The following is a 22510-nucleotide window of genomic DNA, read 5'->3' on the forward strand; positions in this document are numbered from 1 at the left end:
TCTGACATGGGGCTAGACATATTGTCAATTTCCCAGCTGCCCCCAGTCATGTGACTTGTGCTCTGATAAACTTCGATCACTCTTTACTGCTGTACTGCAAGTTGGAGTGATATCACCCCCCTCCCTTTTCCCCCCCAGCAGCCAAACAAAAGAACAATGGGAAGGTAACCAGATAGCAGCTCCCTAACACAATATAACAGCTGCCTGGTAGATCTAAGAACAACACTCAATAGTAAAAACCCATGTCCCACTGAGACACATTCAGTTACATTGAGAAGGAAAAACAGCAGCCTGCCAGAAAGCATTTCTCTCCTAAAGTGCAGGCACAAGTCACATGACCAGGGGCAGCTGGGAAATTGACAAAATGTCTAGCCCCATATCAGATTTCAAAATTGAATACAAAAAAAATCTGTTTGCTCTTTTGAGAAATGGATTTCAGTGCAGAATTCTGCTGGAGCAGCACTATTAACTGATTCATTTGGGAAAAAAAATTTTTTCCCCATGACAGTATCCCTTTAAGAGGGGGTTTCTTGAGTTGTGTTTGATCCACAGCTGAACCCATTTGGAGGTCAAAGATGTAAGGGAGGTCCATAGTCCTATATTTTGCCACATACCAACCCTAAAGGAGGATCTCGAACGATCAAGCACTTGCTCTTGATACAGATATGGGACCTTATCCAGAATGCTCGGGTATTGGGATTTCCAGATAATGGATCTTTGCATAATTTGGATCTTCATACCTTTAAGGTGGCCATAAACGCACCAATTATATCATCAGAAACAAATTTTCATACAATATTCAGTGCGTGTATGGTGGGAAACGAGCCGACCGATATCGGCAGAAGACTTAGATATTGGTCGGCGCATCGTTCGGGCTGGATGGAAAATTTTGTTGAACATCAGCCCTTGTTAGTGGTGTCAGATACAGGTACAATTCTATTGTTTCTATCTGTATAGCTGACGATTCAGCTCTACATGTTTTGGAAAGATATTTTCCAGGAAAGATCATAATTGTTACATCTATGGCCACCTTAAGTCTACTAGAAAATCATGCAAATGTTAACCTGAATAAGCTGGTTTTGCTTCCAATCAAGATTAACTATATGTTAGTACAAGGTACTGTTTTATTATTACAGAGAAAAAGGAAATCATTTTTAAAAATTTGGATAAAATGGAATCTATGGAAGAAGGCCTTTCTGTAATTCTGAGCTTTCTGCATAACAGGTTTCCGAATAACTGATCCCATACTTGTAAATGGGCTCTTATATTCAGGTTTTCTTATCCGAATTGGGATCTAATGGTTTCATGCTTCCATACAAGTCACGGGACTGCAAAATAACTTCTCACAGCAAGGAGGTCTAAAAGGTGGCCATACACGGGCCGATAAAAGATGCCGACAGGGCTAAAAATACCGTCAGATCGCGGACCGCATCTGTTCATTGATGCGGTCCCATGATCCGACCGCCCGTATTGCCTGCATCATGATCCGATCGTTGGGCCCTAGGGCCCACAATCGCATCAGCCCGATATCACCCACCTCAGGGTGGGCATATCGGGAGAGATCCGCTCATTTGGCAAAATCGCCATATATACGTGTATGGCCTTCTTGACTTGTCATCTTCTCCCAGGAGCACCAGACCGAGAACTACAAAGGGATCATAACAAATATTATTGGTTGATATAACTTATTTTTATCAAACCGCTTTTGACGTCAAAAAGAAAAATTATATTCACTGTGCATGGCTTTTCCAAGTCTCTATATATTATTGTACATGGTGTAAAATTGCTTGCAGGTTCTGCCTTGTGTTTAAAGAACCACTGATTGTTTTTTAATCCCATAATCTTCATTTTATCCCAACCAAATGAACCACAAACGTCTCGATTTTAAGGTGGGGCATGTTGCTTGGCCAGGCAACTGATTTCTTACTTTTAGATGAAAGGAAAACTGACAGTTAGGCATTAAGGTGGCCGTACACGGGCGGATTAAAGCTGACAATAACTGTCCTTTAGACTGATTTGGCAGCTTATCTTTCCCGTGTGTGGGGACTTCCAATGGGTCTCCCCGATCAATATCAGCCCAAAAATCCGGCAGGTTTGATTGTTCCTGCGATCGAGGACTGGTCCTGCGACCCGTTGGCACCCATTTGCTTCATTATAATCCGATCGTTTCGCCCTAGGGCCGAACGTTCGGATTAACCCGATATCGCCTGCCTTTGGTGAGCATATTGGGTTACGATCAGCAACCTCGCCAAACGGGTTTATGGCCACCTTTAAAATGCTGAGTGACCTACTGGGCTGAAAAAATAAGACAATGAAGTGAGATTCACAAAAAAAAAAAAAATCGAAACAAAAAATTATTAAATATAATTACAAAATAATTTATTAGGACATAAGGCATTTCATGCCTATTGGGGAACTTACTCATTGACTATATTTTCAATGTGGGCTTTACACACTGCTTACTTTTTAAATAGTTCCCTTTGATCTACTGGGCTGCCTGCATACACAGGATCTACCTACACCTTATAATCATACATGGGCAAGCCCTCTTCCAGTTTTGGATCCTCCCTAGAGCTGGTTACCCATAAGGCTGTTGAATTGGAATGAATTACACTTATCCATATGGCATATAATAAAATGTAGGAGCCAGAATGCTATCTGCTGGGCTGAAGGGGTTCAAAACCAAAAACAAGAATTTACTTCTTAGAACCAGTACCTGCTTTCTATTTAAAGCTAAGAAGGAGTTCATGTTGTCCCAATATTTAGTAAAACAAGCTATAGAAGACATGGTGCTGCTTCCTGGAACCTTGTATTTGATCCATGTCTTTTGCTAAAGCAAACAGGCCCATTATGCACTTGATTAATAAGACAGAAACAAGTTGTGTCTGATTTACTAGAACCATACTACAGCAGAACACCAAGAACACTGGCTTCCTTTGGAAGCCCACCCCTATGAGCAATCAGAATGGTCAACAAAGCTGTAATTAGAATTTATGGTTATCCAAAAATGTTCTTCGGGGTTGAATCATGTCCAAAAGAAGAAACATTTACTAATATTTATGAAAAAGTTACACTTTCAAAAAAATCTTTGATTAAAAGTATTTAGCCAAGAAAAAAAACCAGGTCAGTGCTCCTGAATCTGCTAGATAAATAAATGTTGGTGTGGGAGGATGAATCACTGGAGAATTGGTGCATGGCAGCGAATGAATAGCCTGAAAATGCTTCCCAAACCCCATTATTTCCCTTTTTCCAGCAGGCCAAAGATTCATGTCCCTGCATGCAGCCAGTTCATTACGCAGAAATATCATTCCTCTTCTGGCACACTCCGGTCGCCCCTCTCAGCCCCACGAGGACCCTTTAACGTTTAATTCCCTATCATCTGCTCCAGTGAACAGCTTAATCTCTGCTTGTATGATCAATACTATATCAGTGTAAATTAAAATGACAATTTTAAAGTAATTAAGCCTGTTAATGCTCGATTCAAATGTCATTATTTGCTCAAGGGATTGAGGAGAAATTACACCGTGTCTTGGGTGACAGGGAAATGTCTGAGCCTCCTCAATCCTGTTGCCGCCGGGCCACTAGAGGCTTTAGAAAAGCAGATTAACTTCTACCTCCCTTTGCCAGGATACCTATCCAATTTCAAGAAAGGATAACGCAATTTGATAAATTTGATTTCAGCCCTCAAACTCAATTAGTGAGATATAGGATAAAAACTGGGTGGAGACTTACAAACCTGGATCGCAGAAAAATAAAAAAGACGAGGCCGGAAAATAGACAAAAGTAATTGTATGATTGAATTTACTCAACCCCTCTCCGGCTTTATCATTATTATATATATATATTTTATATATTATAAGAAAGCCTTTAAAGAATTGTATCGGGCAGAAGAATGACTGACTTATTGAATTAGGTTTGGCTGCAGTTTGGAGGATCTGATTTCCAAATTGTTCTCTGTGTTCCGATACTCAGGGGAATTCATCCGCTGGGGAAAATAATCCATCATTACTTTATAAAACCTCATAAATGCAGAGTTGGGGAGATGTAGGAAAGGGTAATGGACCCCAGGCCTCACATTATGAGGGGTCCCTGCAGTAAAGAAGATTGTTGTGCATCACTTTCTGATATTTAGGTGGGAAAAATCTTGATTTTATGTATTAAAGGAGGATCAGAGGCAAGAAATAAAATGCCACACGTTTCCAGTCTGGAGGACATGTAACAGTTGCACAGTAGAGCACGGCTCATAGAGTATGTGGATAATCCTTCTAGTTACCACAACCGTCCAAGCCAACATAGGTGCCACATCATAATGCAATGACCTTCATGACAAGTCTGTAATTTCTACTTTGCGGCAATGGTTTGGGGAGGACTCTTCCCTGTTCCAGCAATGCCTCCATGCACAATGCTAGATCCGTACATAATGGGTTTTGGTGGAAGAACTTGACTGGACTACACAGAGCCCTGACCTCAACCCAACCGAACGCCCATGGAATGAATTGGAAAGCTGAATGTGAGCCAGTCTTGATCCCCAACACCAGTGCCCAACCTCTTACATATGAGTAGAAACAAACCCACCAATGATGATTCAACATCTAGTAAAAGCCCTCCCAGAAGAGGAGGGATGTTATCACAACAAAAATAGGAGCAACCTCATATTAATACCTTTAGTTTGGAATGAGACAGGTGACCACATTCTTTTAGCCATATAGTGTCAAGAAGTCACGCAGTGTGGCCTATCTATCATATCCAATTCAAACAGCAAGTTACATCAGTGCTGCTACTGATTACTCAGGGGAAGAGTAGCACACTACGCATTGTAGCTCTAGGGAACTCTGCGTTCCCCATACATTCTAAGATGTGGCTGAGAAGCATGCCGTCCCTATAATTTCGCAGCCCTATGCCCGGGCCTTTGTGTCCTCACCACAAATTCGGGCCTGCAGTTGACTGCCAAGTGTCATGGTGCACCCACATGGATAACAGCGATGCAAAATATGTTGGTGCTATATAAATACATGTTAATAATAATAATAATAATAACTGTAACACTGTCATAGGATGGTGGTTTACACCACGGCCCAGCAAAGGCGATTGGAGACACTCCCAGCCAAAAGCTGCCGACAGTTGTTGGCAGCTCATTGGTTCATGTATAGGCCCAAAATGGTCACCCCTGGCTCAACATTACAAGGCCCCATCAAGCTGTAGACCAAACTGAGATATAGAATGAGTCGCTGGCTGAGGGTTTACATAGGTTCCCATTTGGTATGACCATTGGTACAAACAAATAAATAAGCCCCCAATTTCACCCGCCACATTGGTGGCCAAATGAGGCAAAGCATAAGGCAAATGGTCACAAGGGGTTAAAATCAACCTCCGTTCACAGTCAAACATTATGTAACGGACTAACAGAGCGACATTATATTTCTTTGACATTCAAAGTAGCACTTGATGTAAAGCTTTGTTGGGCAGCAGGGAGGCTGATGCATTTCAATCAGTGAAGGTCCATGTTAGTGACAGACTGGTGGAAGTATTAAGATGAATGATAATTAATAAGCTCAGTTAGGCAAATTCAAGCCAACATTCACATGATGAATAGGACTGCCGTACATGGAAAAACAATTAGCTCCCTTCTCCGTATTGCCCGATGTCCATAAGCAGGCGGCTCTATTAACAATGCACAACAGAAGGAGCTACTTTACATTCACAACTTGATATCCAACAAGAGCATTTGAGTAATCAGGCCTGACACGGATTCAGAAGGTTGGATCCAATCTGCTTACAGGAAAGAGCATTGACTTAAAGGGAGTAGACTGAGCAATGGCCCTGGGGGCACAGAGCAGAGTAAGGGGACGCCTTGAGATTTACTTTAGCAGGTCTTACTGCAGCAGTGCAGATGCCAATAGCAACCAATAAGGTCTTTGTTTTAAATTTCCAGCTTGCCTTTTGTAATGAGTGTAAATCAGCCTCAGCTCCATCAATTCCAGGTGTGGATTAATAATGACTCCTGTCTTGGGTGGTGTCAACAAGGATCCTCTGCTCCTTCCACCTGAGCCTACCTTAGTGCTTCACTTCAACTGCTGCCAATAACATTCTCAGAGGACTAACCCAAAAATGTCCTACTATCCTCTCAAATAGCACAGCCCCATTTCACCTGGTGCCAACACAACACAAACATGCCGCTGATCTGGCCATGCACCATTATGGAAAAAAACTACCAATGGTCTACACAAACCCTGCCCACTGTCTTGCAAGCCCGCCCCATTCTGGACCTGTCTTTGCCATGGGGCCCCCTCACTGCAGTACCCTGCACCCCCTCTACCACAAAAGCAGCCCTGCTGAGCTATTGCACATATATACATATATGAATATATAGTGAATAAAGTACCCCCTCTTGTAAATTATAAGGATATTATAAGTTATACAGGTCATGGAACTCCGAGGTAACGTCTAATATCCTCATATGTTGCTACTGGGGGTACTTTATTTATTATAATACCCAAGTTTCAGTGAGTCATGTGACAGAAATGACATCAGAACTCACCGTTTATAACTGATGACATCAGAACTCACCGTTTATAAGGATATCATTTACAAGATATTCATGGCTTTTGTGTATTATATATACACACACAAAAATATAAAACTGGGTTTACAATATGAAGTAGCTATCACAACAAATATTTCGCTACCCAAATACATAAAAGTAGGAGAAGCTTAAAATATGAGCTACCCATGCCCCTTTGTGGCTTGTTAGGGGATTATAACACAATGGGAGGGTTACTGAATGCATAAACTGGGAACGGGATGAGAAAATGAATTCAACATGTACCTATTAACATATACTTAAGACAAATACAGGTATGAGATCCATTACCAGGAAACCCTTATTTCAGAAAGCTCCAAATTACAGAATGTCATCTCCCATAGACTCCATTATAATGAAATAATCAAAATTTTGTCTCCCATAGACGCCATTTTATCCAAGTAATCCAACATGATTTCCTTTTATTCAGTAATAATAAAACAGTGGCTTGTATTTGATTCTAACTAAGATAAAATGAATCCTTATTGGAAGCAAAACCAGCCTATTGGGTTTATTTAATGATTTTCTAGTAGAGTTTAGGTATGAAGATCCAAATTACAGAAAGAGCCAGTATCCAGAAAACCCCAGGTCCCAAGCATTCTGGATAACAGGTCCCATACCAGTACAAACATTCAACTACTGTATAAAGTATTTTGTGCAATGGATAAATAGGAAATTAAGGCATAGCGGCCGTTTTCTTCTTGCACTGCACATGGAGGAATTTGTCTAAAGGGAAATATTAAATATATGCAACGCCTAAACAAAAAAGAATTAACTGCTCTATCCAAGAATAGTCTCAGTGCAGCACAGCAGTGCCACCAAGCAGCCACAATATCAGAAATAAAAACCTTATGCTGAAATCCTCTACATGAAGGAAGGTAAAAAAAAACCAAACAATCAATGCGCCTGTAGATTAGGAAAGGCCATTACGACCAAAATAAATAATTTGTCCAAACATAGGGACTTAACGGCAAAGGACAATTTCTAACACTTTTAGGAAGTAAATAATGAGAAATCAATTCAAAGGAAAAACAGATCAAGAACCCTGACTTCTGACATGCCGACACATTTATAGCCGAACGCCATTTCTTAGCTGACCTGACTATTTCTCAAGGTGTTTATTTACTTTCTACACCTTCGGAGGGATCAATATTTTTAATTTGGATCCGAGTTATTATTTTTCACATCACAGCATAGGGGAGCGGAATAAAGTGGCTCATATTTTAGTGCTAAAAAGATCGATACGACAGTTTCACCTTCACTGTAGACCCTTGCAGTTGACTGCTGCACATCATAATCAACAAAGGCGGAGGGGGTTAGATGGCAGTTATATTGGGAGGGGGGTCAAGAACCCAGGTGCCTCAATGCTGCGGTGATATTATTATAGAGGCATGGACTCAGACAGCCATGATTTAGCTGATCATGAAATGCTCGGTGCCCTTAGCAAACCAATCTTTATACTTCCACTTTATCAAGCATGTCTTTTTATCCTGCTTACGAATGGAGGGAGACAACATGATGGGGAGGGGGAACTGCCTGATCAGTTTCATAAAGCAGATTATGTCCTCTATCATAAATGCATCCAAAATGGAACATCTATAAGCCATAATTAATTTTCCATAAATTTCTAAGGAAATTATTCAAAAGCGGAGAGCGGGGCTCCAGAATTCGAAAGCCATCATTCATTTTCCATGGCGGCTTCATTGATCTTTCTTTTTTTCTTCTTCTACGTTCTGTATGGTCGAGGGCAAGGTAAGAAGAATTATGACTTCACAGTATAACGGCACTGACATTCACATCATTTAAATGGTTTGAGTCTGGACTGCCTCTTCCATATAAAAAAAACAGAAAATGAATAGTGATAGACTACAGCCCTTTCCAGCACAGACTGTCTTATATCAAAGCCGGATCTCTACAGCTCATGTGTTCAGCGATTTGCAACAGAACAGAACAGTTCATGGCAATCATAAAGCATTATCCTTGTCTGTACCAATCGGGTGACCACATAAAGTGATAAAATATATTTCAACTGAACAAAATGATCTGGGGAAAGAAACCAGCCAAGTACACTTTAGTTTGATGGTAGAACGAAGCACATTATTTTTTATACCAGTCTATCATACCAATAAAAATATATGGCACCAGCAGATGAGCCTAATAAAGGCGCCAGTCAACCTATTGCTTGAAGGATATAGTGATGGGTGAACTTGTTTTGTTCTCTTACAATGATTGTGGACCTTCATTTTCAAATAGCGCCATATATTCTCCCCTGGGATGAAATGAAGGCTTTCCCTTGGCCTTGTTATTTTGCCAGTGGTTAAATTCAATTAAAATAGGTGGATATATGATATGTACCCCATGCATGATATAAGGACCTGTCCTCCAGCATGAAACAGAGACCCCAACATTTCATGACACCATGACCTCGGCACTGTTGCTTCATTATATATATATATATTACAGTAAACTTCTCTTGCATTCTGGTCTGACCTCAGTATTTCGCATTATTTCCCATTAGTGTTTTTGTGTAATATTTTTTATAGTAAATGGCCAAGAGATTGGGCCCTTCCATTCACTGTGTTTGGTCCTTTTTGGAAGGGAAGAGGCATACTGTTTCAACCTTAATCTAGAATGTTACTTCAATAAATGCATTGCCGATTTTTTATTTTTTTTGAAAAGAGCTAAAGCTGGCCATAGACATACCAAACAAATATTTGTACGATTGTCATATCGTATGTGGATCGTCCCGACATTTTTCATACCATGGCAATTGGTCGTTTAGTCAATCAGATTGGTTAGAAGATTTATATCAGCTACGGATAAGATCTCTGCTTGTATTGCCTGTCTGACCATATCTGACCACTATTGACTTTTGTACAATTGCTGTATGTCAATTCATGGACAGAACATAGTCTGATTTGTTATTTTTCCTACTTATTTTATTCTGAATGGTTAATGGTAGATTGTTAGACAAATGAACAAGTTTTAGTCGTACAAAGAATAAAATCTGCATGTCTATGGCCAGCTTTAATCTAAAGGTGGCCATACAGGGGCAGATAAAAGCTGCCAAGAGACCGAGTCGACAGCTTATTTGCCTGTGTATGGAGGGGGCTTATTGGCCTGTGTATGGGGGCTTCCCCGATCGATATTTGGGCGTAATTCAGCCAGATGACGATCAGACAGGACTAAAAAATCCCTTAAGATCGCGTCCGAATCTGTTCGTTTATGCAGTCCCACAATCCGACCGCCTGTTACCCTATGTTAAGATCTGATCGTTGGGCCCTAGGGCCCACGGTCAGATCATCCCGATATCATGGGGGCTTTGAGGGGAACTATTCCGGGTGCAGCAACTACTTAACTGGACTTTGGTCCAGGGAATATAACGTCTTGTAGATTCTTCAATAGGTTCTAAAGCAATGGTTGGTCCCTAGAGCATAACATCTTGTAGGTTCTACAGTAGGTTCTAAAGCACTGCATTGGTCTCAAGAGCAAAACATCTTGTAGGTTCTACAGTAGATTCTAAAGCACTGCTTTGGTCTCTAGAGCATAACATCTTGTAGGTTCTACAGTAAGTTCTAAGACTTTTGGTCCCGGGAGTATAACGTCTTGTAGATTCTTCAATAGGTTCTAAAGCACTGCATTGGTCTCTAGAGCATAACCTCTTGTAGGTTCTACAGTAAATTTTAATACTGCATTGGTCTCAAGAGCATAACATCTTGTAGGTTCTACAGTAGGTTCTAAAGCACTGCATTGGTCTCAAGAGCATAACATCTTGTAGGTTCTACAGTAGGTTCTAAAGCACTGCATTGGTCTCTAGAGCATAACATCTTGTAGGTTCTACAGTAAGTTCTAAATACTGCTTTGGTCCCTAGAGTATAACATCTTGTAGGTTATACAGTAGGTTCTAAAGCACTGCATTGGTCTCTAGAGCATAACATCTTGTAGGTTCTACAGTAAGTTCTAAATACTGCTTTGGTCCCTAGAGTATAACATCTTGTAGGTTATACAGCAGGTTCTAAAGCACTGCATCAGTCTCTAGAGCATAACATCTTGTAGGTTCTACAGTAGGTTCTAAAGCACTGCATTGCTCTACTCCCTGCATAATGTCTGTGCAGCCCCATGCATCCTCCCCCATGCATGTGGAATTAACATTATGAGATTTGCTTCCATTCATGCAAGTGATTGATCTAATGGTTTATGAGTGCTTTAAAGATAAATAAATCAGCTGGTGTAAAATAAAAAGCATTGAAATTGTATTCCATGTAGATTGTAGACAACAGTAAATAACCTCTGTGTAGGAATATACAGATGATTGATTTCATCAATGTCATTTAACCTTGCTCAAAAGCATCCCTGCGTGTGCCGCCATGTTAAAGGGACACCATCACCTCTGAGTCAATCTGATACCATAGTATTAGCAGAGGACATGCTGTGGGCTCACTGAGCGCCCTTGGGAGAAGTGGTTTGGGGCTTACTTGGATCCTTCCCACCTTCTTAGGTCCAACATTTAGCCCTCTAACAGGGTTACAGATATCTGAAATCTTTTGCAATGTTCAGGCATGGTTGCAAGAATAAACATGGCAGATTGAATCCGCTGCATCTATTGCATCCAACGTGGGAACCCAGAAATAACTGTAATGTTCAGGTTGGTGATAACGCTTGTTCCCCAACTTCAGGAGAAGAGGCAGTATGAACGCAATGGTGCAACTAAATGGAATTGCAAGGAATGAGATTTTATGGAAGTAACTAATGAATGGGTACCAATTTGTGTCCATTTTAGTGTGTCCGTGTTAGTGGCTGAGTTTGTAAATGACCCTTTTAAGTTTTTTTTTTTTTTTGAGCAAGATCTGCTTTCTGGCTTTTTCCTAGTAAACACCTTGGAGATTTGCATTTGATGTCTACATCTGAGGCGAGGGTGTGTACTAAGAATACAAGCCTTTATTGTGCCGCACTTAGTCACCTTCACTGTCTTAAAAAGTAAGTCAGGGTCAGACCGGGGAAGAAAATGGTGGGCTACGGCCATCATTGGCCCGGCTGACTCAGATGCTCCCTGGGTGTTGCCCACTGACCCCCCCTGGCCTCGATCGTGGCCACAAAGAAAAAACAAGGCACGAGACAAGGTACAACCTGGGGAGGGGTGCCTGGGGTATGGAGGGGGGTGCCCTAAGGCAGCAGACCGGCCCCCAGTCCAAAACTAGGGTAAGTAATGGTTACCATGAATTTTTGATTCGAAGTAGACATTGACCCATCAAGGCCGTTTGCAACTGGTCTCTTTGGTTGTTTTACAATGTAGAATGGCCTAAAAAAGTGCAGTGATGGGATACCATTGACTTTATCAAAATAGAAATCAATTTCATGCTGAAAAGCCCCTCCAATGCTATATACATATATATCTTCCAGCAAAATCTACTCAATAGGTCAGACACTCACTCCCAGAGTCTTTTAATTCTTGGCACTTTACAACTGCAGTAAAACAAGACAACTGGCAAAATTATAGGAAAATAAATTTGTAATTTCTCCCTCATTTGGCCATTTTAGTGGCCGGAGTATAGGAAAGTCATTAACGTTATGTCCTGCTATTGACGTTCTGAACCTTTCAGGGGATTAGTAATGTTTTTTCTATACTTCTCAACGCGGCCAGTGAAATGAAGCACATTATTTCTGAGTAGTTAGAGCGGGCTGATCAATAAGCTCTTGGACGAAGGTGAAGGTACTTTCTTACGTACTCAGGTATACTCCATTTGCAAGAGAAATTTGATAAACTCGATATCAGATGTCAAAATATTCCAGATGACATTTCTTGTGCTCAAGTGTTCACTAGGTGGTATGAGCTGGCACTTAGCAACGGTGGACGATACCTTTTTGTCTATAGAATCAGGCAGAGAAGACATTGAACTGCTGTAGATAAGCTCCCTAATAATTCCGCTAAATCTTTACATCTTCTTCTAAGTTGCTCCTGTATTGATGACCTCACAAGAAGCCGTGCTCTGCTCCATCATTTGGATGAAGATCTGAGTGTTAGGAAAGTAGTGAATGATCAGCAGAAAGGAGTTCCCAGATACCAGGAACATCCCAGGAACCAAAATCCAATCCCTTATCTTAAGATACGTCCCAGTTCTATGGGATGAAAATGTTCAGGCTCTGTAAGCAAAGCACAGAGGGGCAGCTCAACCAAGCAATGTTGGAATGGATCCCCTAGGGCCACCAGAGAACCTGTCATCAAGGGGTCAACATCACAACAGTCAGATGTAGATATTGCTAAATACAATTTGTGTTATATAGAGCTATGATGAGAATAAGGGCGGAAACTTGATACTTGTTCTTTGTTGGCGCCCACTGGGAGATCCTATAGGATTCTGGCAGGTCAGTACAACTCTGAAGCCATGGTTACTTCCCCTTGTAAGATCTTTCATATGTAAACATGATTCAATAGTTTAGCGACTGCCTGGGATTGGGGTTCACGTTACTCCAACAAAGCAGTCGGCCAACATGGTGGTAGCTGTACCCAGACAATTTAGTGCCAGTAGGCGCAGTTGTTGGAGCAGATGATATAGAATGCCAATTTCTAAAGGCCTGGGGACAACTTGGGACAGAGGAACAAATATATATTTCTAAACATCCCCAGCCAATCAGCATGTAGTACAGGGATACCATGTGTACCAGCATGGCCTCAACTGGAGCCAAATCTCCCAAAAGTTTTCATGACATTGAAAGGAATACAAGGCACCTATCGATATCCATGCCATGCACATAAAGAGATTACAGAGGAACCCTAACAAGATTCATATTCAAATCACAAGCTGGATAGCTCTCAGTATTCCTTCCTACTGGATTAACCCAAGAGGCAAAGACTAAATTGTATATGCCATGCAATAGTGCAGTCATGATGCCACCTAGTGGCAGAAAATAACAGTTGGTGATATAGGGGGATGCTCCATAGATAGAGTGGAGCTCAAGAACTGCTTATCTTCCTTTCCCAGCATCCTCACTTACCCTATTGCTCTGAGAACAGTGTCTGGGACAGCCAAAATGAATTAGACATAGGATGCTTAGAAGCATTCTTCCCTACCCCAATCCTCACTCTTACAGTTAAGGTGCTTTATCAAGTAACTGGGTTGAATGCCAGGCTCATGTAAGCTCCAGTTATAATGCAGATTTGATCAGTTATCATGCAAACCAGAATAATGGTTACAAACCTTACTATAAGTAGAGGACAAGGTACAAAACACAGCCAGGGAGCTTAGATGGAAACAAGAACTGAATGGGGTATCAGATAAAACATTAAATACAAGTCAGGTGAGACCACCTCTAAGGGTCAGGGGCACACGCTCAGATTCGGGGAGATTAGTTGTCCGGCGACAAATCTCCTCTTCTTCAGGGCGACTAATCTCCCCGATCTGTCTCCCGCCGGCTAGAATGTAAATCGCTGGCAGGGTTGGCACTTGGAGCGTTTCACTTTCCAGAATCGCCCGAAGTTTCCTCGTGAGGCAACTTTGGAAAACAAAGAGTGCCATCCCGCCAGAGATTTACATTCTAGCCGGCGGGAGGCAGTTTGGGGAGATTAGTCGCCCAGAAGAAGAGGAGATTTGTAGCTGGGTGACTAAGCTGAGCGTTTCCCGAGCCGAAAAAAGCATCTGGCTGCTTTATTAAAGCAAGAAAGCTCCTGCCACCTGGTGATCAGAACAGATATTACATCACCTAGAGCTGCATATAAATAATTTCTCCTACAACCACTTTAGCAAATGCAATAAATGATCCTTCACAAGCGCAGTGATGTCCTGCACTTCTGGAATCAACAACTCCGTAATAAGAACGTGGGCTCATATGCGCAGGTTCTTCGGATCAGTTTCAGAATAACTTCACCAGGTCCTTTTCCAGACTTTTACCGTTGTGTTTAACAGACAGAGGTAGTGTTTGAGAACTACAATTCCCAGCAACCCTGATAAACACATTACTGATGCTTTACCATTTTTTAAAGGGGTTGTTCAAACATTTTTTTTCAGTTCAGTTGGTTTCAGATTGTTCCCTAGAATTAAAGACTTTTTCCAATTACTTTCTATTTTATATTTGTGGGGGGGTTGCCGATGGACAGTCCAGGAAAAAAAATATTCCGCACCCGCCTGCACTTGGCTTCCCCTTCCTTTTATAGTCCCGTGAAGCCCCGGCAACGACATCACAAAAGAGGTGGGGCTGGCAGGCGTGCACCTGTAAAACCGCAAGTCGCCAGTATAAGGCCGTGGGCAGGGAGAACAGGCAGAAGAGCTTGACCCGAACCCGCCCACAAGTCCTAAAGCTGGTCAAGTGCCTGCAGAATGAGGGGAGGATTTTCAGATGCGGGTCATGGGTCTCATCTAAATTTCTTATCTTATGTAATATTGTCCATATTTAACTCCATTTAAACTCCATTCAAAGCATGTTTTTGTCCCGCCTACTTTTGATGATGTCACGTCTGGTTTGCAGCATCACTTCCTGTTTGATGGTGGTCGGCGGGTTGCAGATAAGGCAGTTGCGGGTCTGGGTCGGGTAGCGGATCAAAGTGGGTAAATATACAGGTTGCAGTTTGGGTCACAGGCTGTGGGTTCAGGTCTTAGAAATTGGTTCCGCGCAGGACTCTACCGTGAGGTCCCGCGGGTATTGGGCCGGCCCGCGCATCATTAGTCACCAACTCTTTAACGGTTTTAAATTGATACATTTAATTGATACTAGGGATGCACCAAGTCCACTATTTTGGATTTGGCCGGATCCCCGAATATTTCACGAAAGATTTGCCCGAATACCGCATATGCAAATTAGGGGTGGGAAGGGGAAAACCTTTTTTACTTCCTTGTTTTGTGGCAAAAGTCACGTGATTTCCTCCCAGCCCCTAATTTGCATTTGCAAATTATGATACGGTTCGGCCGGTCAGAAGGATTCGGCCGAATCCTAATCTTGCTAAAAAAGGCCGAATCCCGAACTGAATCCTGTATACGGTGCATCCCTAATTGATCCATTTATCTTTGTCCCTGCTGAGCAGAATCCCTGAGTTTCATTAAAGGGATGGTTCACCTTTTAGGTAACTTTTAGTATGTTATACAATTTTAAGCAACTGGTCTTCATTATTTATTTTTTTATAGTTTTATAGTTATTTGCCTTTTTTCGTCTCGACTCTTTCCAGCTTTCAAATGGGCGTCGCTGACCCCTTCTAAAAAGCAAATGCTCTGCAAGGCTACAAATGTATTGTTATTGTTACTTTTTATTACTCATCTTATCTCCTATTCCCATTCCAGTCTCTTATTCAAATCAATGCATGGTTGCTAGGGTAATTTGGACCCTAGCTACCAGTCTGCTTAAAATGCAAATTGAAGAGCTGCTGAATAAAAAGCAAAATAACTCAAAAACCTTAAATGATAAAAAATGAAAACCAATTGCAAATTGTCTCAGAATATCGCTCTCTACATCATACTAAAAGTTAAGTCAAAGGTGAACAACCCCTTTCAATGCATCCATATCACAGGACAAGAATTGTAACACGTGTGTACTCATGTGTACGACTGGGTGCTGCCATGCTGCTTGCCTCAACTGGAGTTCTCCATAGAGCTTAGCAGAACAGTACCATCTACTGGGGACAGATTGCATTGCTCCAAAAGGTGCTTGTAAGGAATGCATACAAAATAGCCAGCACCCGCCTGTGAAAATGGCAGCAATGGGTATGAATGTAAAATTAACCGTTTGTGTTTTTCATTTAGAAGCCAAGCAACATAAGGTAACATTAAACACAGGGAAGAATTCACATGCATCTAAGTTAGAGACTGAACTGGAGCAGTGCCATAGCTCCCTCTGCTGGTTTGTGTTTGAACTACAGAAATCTCAAAACAAAAGCCACATTGAATGACACAAATGCTTCGTCGGTTTCACTGCAATTCAGATATGTCTCTCGTAAATCATCTCGATTTCTCTCAGCTAAGCGAATAACAACAAGCGCTAGCGCTGCCGTGTTCTGGGAAGGCCCTGGAATGTGTCGAGCCCAATGAAGAGCCGGCCAAGGATTTATATTGGCCATAAATTCCCCTCAATTTTCTTTTTCAATTAAAGGGCATGTAAAGGCAAAAAAATAAAATCCCATTTTTACTTTCTTTAATGAAAAATAAACCTATTTCCAATATACTTTAATTAAAAAATGTGTACCATTTTTATAAGAAACCTGACTGTATGCAGTGAAATTCTCCCTTCATTTACTGCTGTGGATAGGAATTGTCAGACGGTCCCTAACTGCTGAGCAGGGAAACAATCATACTTATGAACAGCAGGGGGAGCCCCCGCCTTACTTCCCAGCCATGCAGAACTCAAGCAGCTTTGTTTATGACGATCCCTAAGCAGCCCAGACCACACTGAGCATGTGCACAGTCTTAGTCTTGCAAAGATGTATAACAAAGTTACAAGATGGTGACCCCCTGTAGCCAACTTTGAAAGCATAAATTATTTGTTTGATTAGGCTTGTGGTGCAGTAAGTTCATGTTTATATTTAGTATACAAAATACAGCATTTATAGCCTTATTCTATTTTAGACTTTACATGCCCTTTAATGACCAATTAACAGAACCAGACTTAACTAAAAATATTACTCGGATCTCATTAATCTGGCAAAAATTAACTTCACCTTTCTGTTAGTAAAAAGGAACATCATTTCCCGGAGAGAACGGCTCCGCTTGGCAATCGTTTAAAGCCAATTAAAAAACGCAGGAATATGAACGCCCCCTTTATTCCCTCTCTTAATTAAACCATTATTTCACCTTGAACCTCGGCAAACGCCCAATCTCTAAAGTTACCGGATCAGGATTCCCAGCACTCAGTGGCAAAGGGTGACAGTTTAAAGTTAAATTTTATTATAGAATGGTTATTGCTAAGAAACTTTTCAATTGGATTTTTCAGGGTTTTTTTTTAAAATAATTTGCCTTCTTCTTTTGACTCTCTCTCTTTCCAGCTTTCAAATTGGGGGTCACTGACCCCATCTAAACAACAAATACTCTGCAAGACTACAAATTTATTGTAATTTCTAATAATAATATAATTTATATAATACTTTTTACTACTCATCTTTCTATTCAGGCATCTTCTATTCATATTCCAGTCTATGCATGGTTGCTAGGGTAACCTGGGCCCTAGCAACCAAATTGCTGCAATCGCAAACTGGAGAACTGCGGAATAAAAAGCAAAATAACTCAAAAATAATGAAGACCGATTGCAAGTTGGCTCAAAATATCACTTTCTACATCATCCTAACAGTTCATTTAAAGGTGAACAAACCCTTTAACAAAACTGGGGTGATTCAACAACACCACAATATAAGACCACACCCCCAAAATATGAATATTAGACCAATTTTAGGCCACCTTGATCTGCCAGATTTGAGTTTAAATACGGGGAGTGTGGAATGAGTAATAAATACCAATAACAATATATTTGTAGTCTTTCAGAGCATTCGTTTTTAGATGGGGTCGGTGACTCCTGTTTGAAAGCTGAAAAGAGGCAGAAGAAGGAGGCAAATAATGAAGGCCAAGCGAAAAGTTGCTTAGAATTAGCCATTCTAGAAGATACTAAAAGTTAACTTAAAAGCGAATCACCCTTTTAAGCCAATGAACGCAGGGTGTCATTTCCCTGACTGCAACTGTCAGCACCAGTGTCCGGCAGATTCAGCTCAGACAAGATGAGCCGCCATATTGAGAGGCTTCTCCTGGTGCCTCATGGGCCTCAGTCACAAAGAGATCAGTATGGAAGTTTAATAGAACGCTTGTGCCTTCAGGGTGAATGTCATAAAGGATGAAACACCTGCACCAGTAACCAATCAGCAGGTAGTATTGACTGCAAGCAAACATCTGATTGGTTGCTGAGGGTAACTAGAACTGATGCAAATGTGGTCACTTTACATAAGGGTAACTACGCCTCTTGTATAACGCCAGTCCTCGCCTCCCAGCATGCAATAAAGGCAAACAGAATGGACGGCTTAGAGGTCGGGCGCAATAAAGATTGTGATTAATTCCACTGAATTTCTCCATTACAGGAATGACTAATGACGCGCATCATTCTTGATCCATTTTCTCAATTATTATAGAACAAATATCCCTCATTTCATCGGTGCGGCCCCGGGAAGCGAAAATTATTATTATAAATGGAAAGCTGCCAACCAGCCATAAAATAAAAGGGCAGAGCCCCCGAGTGCGCAGCCGACGTGACCCACCCAGACACATTTATAGGCGGGCTCCATCCTTACTGGAAAGAAACACTTTATTTTACTTACAAGGCTCCAGTCGGGGGTATTTTTAGATTCTAAATACAGTCGAGTATCGAGCACACGGCCAAAAATCTGACAGACGCTGTGTAAATAGAGAGAGCCAAGAAATAGTAGCAGAGGAAAATGTGCTCAGTGTTTAGGGATGGAACAAATAAATAGATCAGGGTATCAAGGCCGATGATATAATATTGCCCAGAGTGTGTGTGTGTGAATGTGATGGGGAGCTTAGATTGTAAGCTCCTCTGGGGCAGCGGCTGATGTAAATAATGTATATTCTTCTATTTATTACCCCAATAACCAATGAACATGTCTTGCAGCTCACTTATTAATAGGGATGCACCGAATCCACTATTTTGGATTCGGCCGAACCCTCGAATCTTTTGCGAAAGATTCGGCCGAATACCAAACCGAATATGAACCCTAATTTGCATATGCAAATCAGGGAGGGGAGGGTAGAAGAGAAAACATTTTTTTACTTCCTTGTTCACATGATTTTACGGGTTTGGATTCGGTTGAGCCTGGCACAAGGATTTGGCCGAATCAGAATCCTGCTGAAAATGGCAAAATACAAATCCTGGATTCGGTGCTACTTATTAGGGATGCATTGAATCCAGGATTTGGCCTTTTTCAGCAGGATTCAGATTTGGCCAAATCCTTCTGCCCGACCGAACCGAATTTGCATAAACAAATTAGGGGCGGGGAGGGAGACTTTTTGTCACAAAACAAGGAAGTAAAAAATGTTTTCCCCTTCTACCCCATGCATATGCAAATTCGGATTCGGCTCAGAATTCGGGCGAATCCGAATCCTGCTGAAAATGGCCGAATACCAAATCCTGGATTCGGTACATCCCTACTTATTATGGATGCACCGAATCCTGGCCGGCAGAACCGAATCCAAATTTGCATATGCAAATTAGGGGTGGGAGGGAAATCACGTGACTTTTTGTCACAAAACAAGGAAGTAAAAAATGTTTTTTCCTTCCCATCCCTAATTTGCATATGCAAATTACGATTCGGATTCGGTTCGGTATTCTGGCGAATCTTTTGCTAAGGATTCAGGGGCTCAGCCCAAATCAAAAAAAAAAAAGTGGATTCAGTGCATCCCTAGTACTTATTAATATCTATTAATAATAATAATGGGTGTCCACAGAAAATTTTCCAGAAGGGGGAAAAGTCATCAATGAAAAGCACCCTGTTTTTTCCAAACGAAACCATTTGCCGTAGGAAATGGATTTACTGCCAAAGCCCTTAAATTCACTAAAAACGTCTATAATTGTATAATTAGGGGACTGTTAAGGTAGAAAGTATAAATCAGGCAACACTGCACTACATGAACACACCCCTAAATACAACACCATTTAATCAAAACCTACCCCCAGACAGGCCAGTTTAATTACTACACAAAATGGTTAATTAGCATGTTAGCCCCAGACATGCCATTACAATTACTACAGAAAATGGATAACAAGCATATTAACCCCAGGCATGTCAGTATAAACACTAAATAAAATAGATAATGGACATTTTTACCCCAGATGTGTTGCCGTATAATTACTATGGAAAATGATGCATATTAACCCAAGACACGCCAGTATATTTGATACAGAAAATCGATAATCCACATATTAACCCAGATGTACCAGTTTATTTACTACAGGAAATTGAGCACATTAGCCGCTGACATGCAGGTATAATCACTGTAGAATTGACCAACGAGCACTCGTTTAAACCCGGATAAGCCAATGAGATCAGAGAAATATGACCAATAAGAGTTCCCTTAATTCCAGACATGCCAGTAAGTGGGAAGCCGAGAAGAACAGAGGACAAGAAGGGCAATGTGGGACATTGAAACAGTGATCTGGGACAGCGGGCTGCGAGTTATGTAAAACAGCAAGGGGGGCACTTGCTACCCCATTGCCCATATTTGAGGATGTCCATGTTAATAGCCTTCAGCGAGGCTCCTACAATGTTGCCAGAATGTGACATGCTGCCCCCAAAAGTTTCCCTGTCCTAAGCCTGGGCTTTTCCCCAAATCCAAGCCTGCCCCAGTGCAGTAAACCAAAGTTATTGCTATCTGGCCCTTGATACTAGATAAATGTCTGTGCCAAATTAAAGGCAACATATACTCAGTCTTGTGATAAAAAGGTTAAAAGTAAGTAATCTTTATCAGAAAGGCCTATATAAATACACCAGTAAACCCTCAAAGTAATGCTGCTCTGAGTCCTCTGTCATAAGAAACATCATATTTCTTTCCTTATCTTGTGTACTCATGGGCTTCTGTATCAGACTTCCTGTTTTCAGCTTAAACCTCCAGGGCTTGGGCGTGAGCATGCTCAGTTTGCTCCTCTTCCCCCTCTTTCCTCCCTGCTGTAAACTGAGCTCAGGCAGGAAGTGATGTCACACCAAGCTAATATGGCAGTGTCTATCCTAAACAAACAGAGAGAACTTCTAGAGCTGTTTACTCAGGTATGGTAGAGCATTCTACAGAATAAATACAGCGTTCTAGCTTGCACTATTGTGGTTATTTTATTGCCTCGGTAGATTTCCTTTTCCTTTAAGAAAAAACAGCTCAGAAAGCTCTTCCGAGGACCTTTAGGATATTAGCAGTTTAGCACTAATATCATCAATAAATAATATTCTGTTCTGCCTGTTCGATGCTATGGACGTAGCAGCAGGTGTTGCCATTTCAAAAGGGCCAATACCAAGAAATCAAAAAGAATAAAAAAGCAGTGTAAATTGCAAAAGAGATCAGAACAACATTTAGGGGCGGACTGATCAAGGGTCAAAGTGAAAATTCGAATTTCGAGCTATTTTTTATGTACTTCGACTACGGAATAGTCCAAATTAGATTTGAATTACGAAAAAATTTGACAATTCGAATATCGAAATTTATCATGTACTTTCAACCATTTGCCATCTAAAACCTAGCAAATTGCCATTTTAGCATATGTTTTAGCATATGGGGGACCTTCTAGAACTTATTTGGAGTCAATTGGTGGACTTTGAAAAATCAAAGTTTTTTTTTGGGAATCGAATGTTATTTTGATTCGTATGATTCAAATTCGAACTAAAACGGCTTATACACCAGACAAAAAAACACTGGTAAAATAAATTTCTGTTGGTCTTTTTTTATTCCAATTTTGAACTTTTTTTTATTCGAAATTCGACCCTTGATAAATCTGCCCCTTCGAGTTAGCATCCAATAGGTTGGGATGGTATATGTCCCCCTTTAATGGAGGATTTGAGTTATTCTAGTAATACCAGGCCAGACCCAGGGCATGAGTGTAGTTATATATACAGTATGGGAAGTCTGTGCCAAAACTTGCAAAAGGGGACAGGTCCCGGCCGGGAACAGAATGGGAGAAAGTGGCTCTTACTGTGAAGTTTTCCTGGGACTTGTAGTTCTCATCCAGATAGACTCGGGCTCTGTTGAATTCTTTCATTGCATCGCTGGAGAGCAGGTCCCTGTAAGGTAAAAACATTCCGACTCATGAAACAGGCGGCGCTGGAAATTGCCAGATGGGAACTTATGAATAAATGTCCCGGATTGTTAGAAAAACTGTCGCGAGCCACTCAATGGGCCCTGGGAGGTCTGAGATTTCCCCCCGTGAAACTCCCAATGGAACCTCCTGTTCAGAAAGCTCGTCGGTTGCACAGGGACT

General features: G+C 41.3%; 1 protein-coding gene across 3 annotated transcripts in view; it reads right to left on the reverse strand.

Moving 5' to 3' along the window:
* inpp5a.1.S (inositol polyphosphate-5-phosphatase A S homeolog) overlaps window positions 1-22510 on the reverse strand; it is a 289133-nt gene that overhangs the window by 150151 nt on the left and 116472 nt on the right. For all 3 annotated transcript variants that reach the window (XM_041570524.1, XM_041570525.1, NM_001094239.1), the window contains 1 exon segment: window positions 22226-22313. In XM_041570524.1, the coding sequence (XP_041426458.1) occupies window positions 22226-22313 (88 nt within the window).

The sequence above is a fragment of the Xenopus laevis genome, chromosome 7S (assembly GCF_017654675.1).
Source record: "Xenopus laevis strain J_2021 chromosome 7S, Xenopus_laevis_v10.1, whole genome shotgun sequence".
Lineage (NCBI taxonomy): Eukaryota > Metazoa > Chordata > Amphibia > Anura > Pipidae > Xenopus > Xenopus laevis.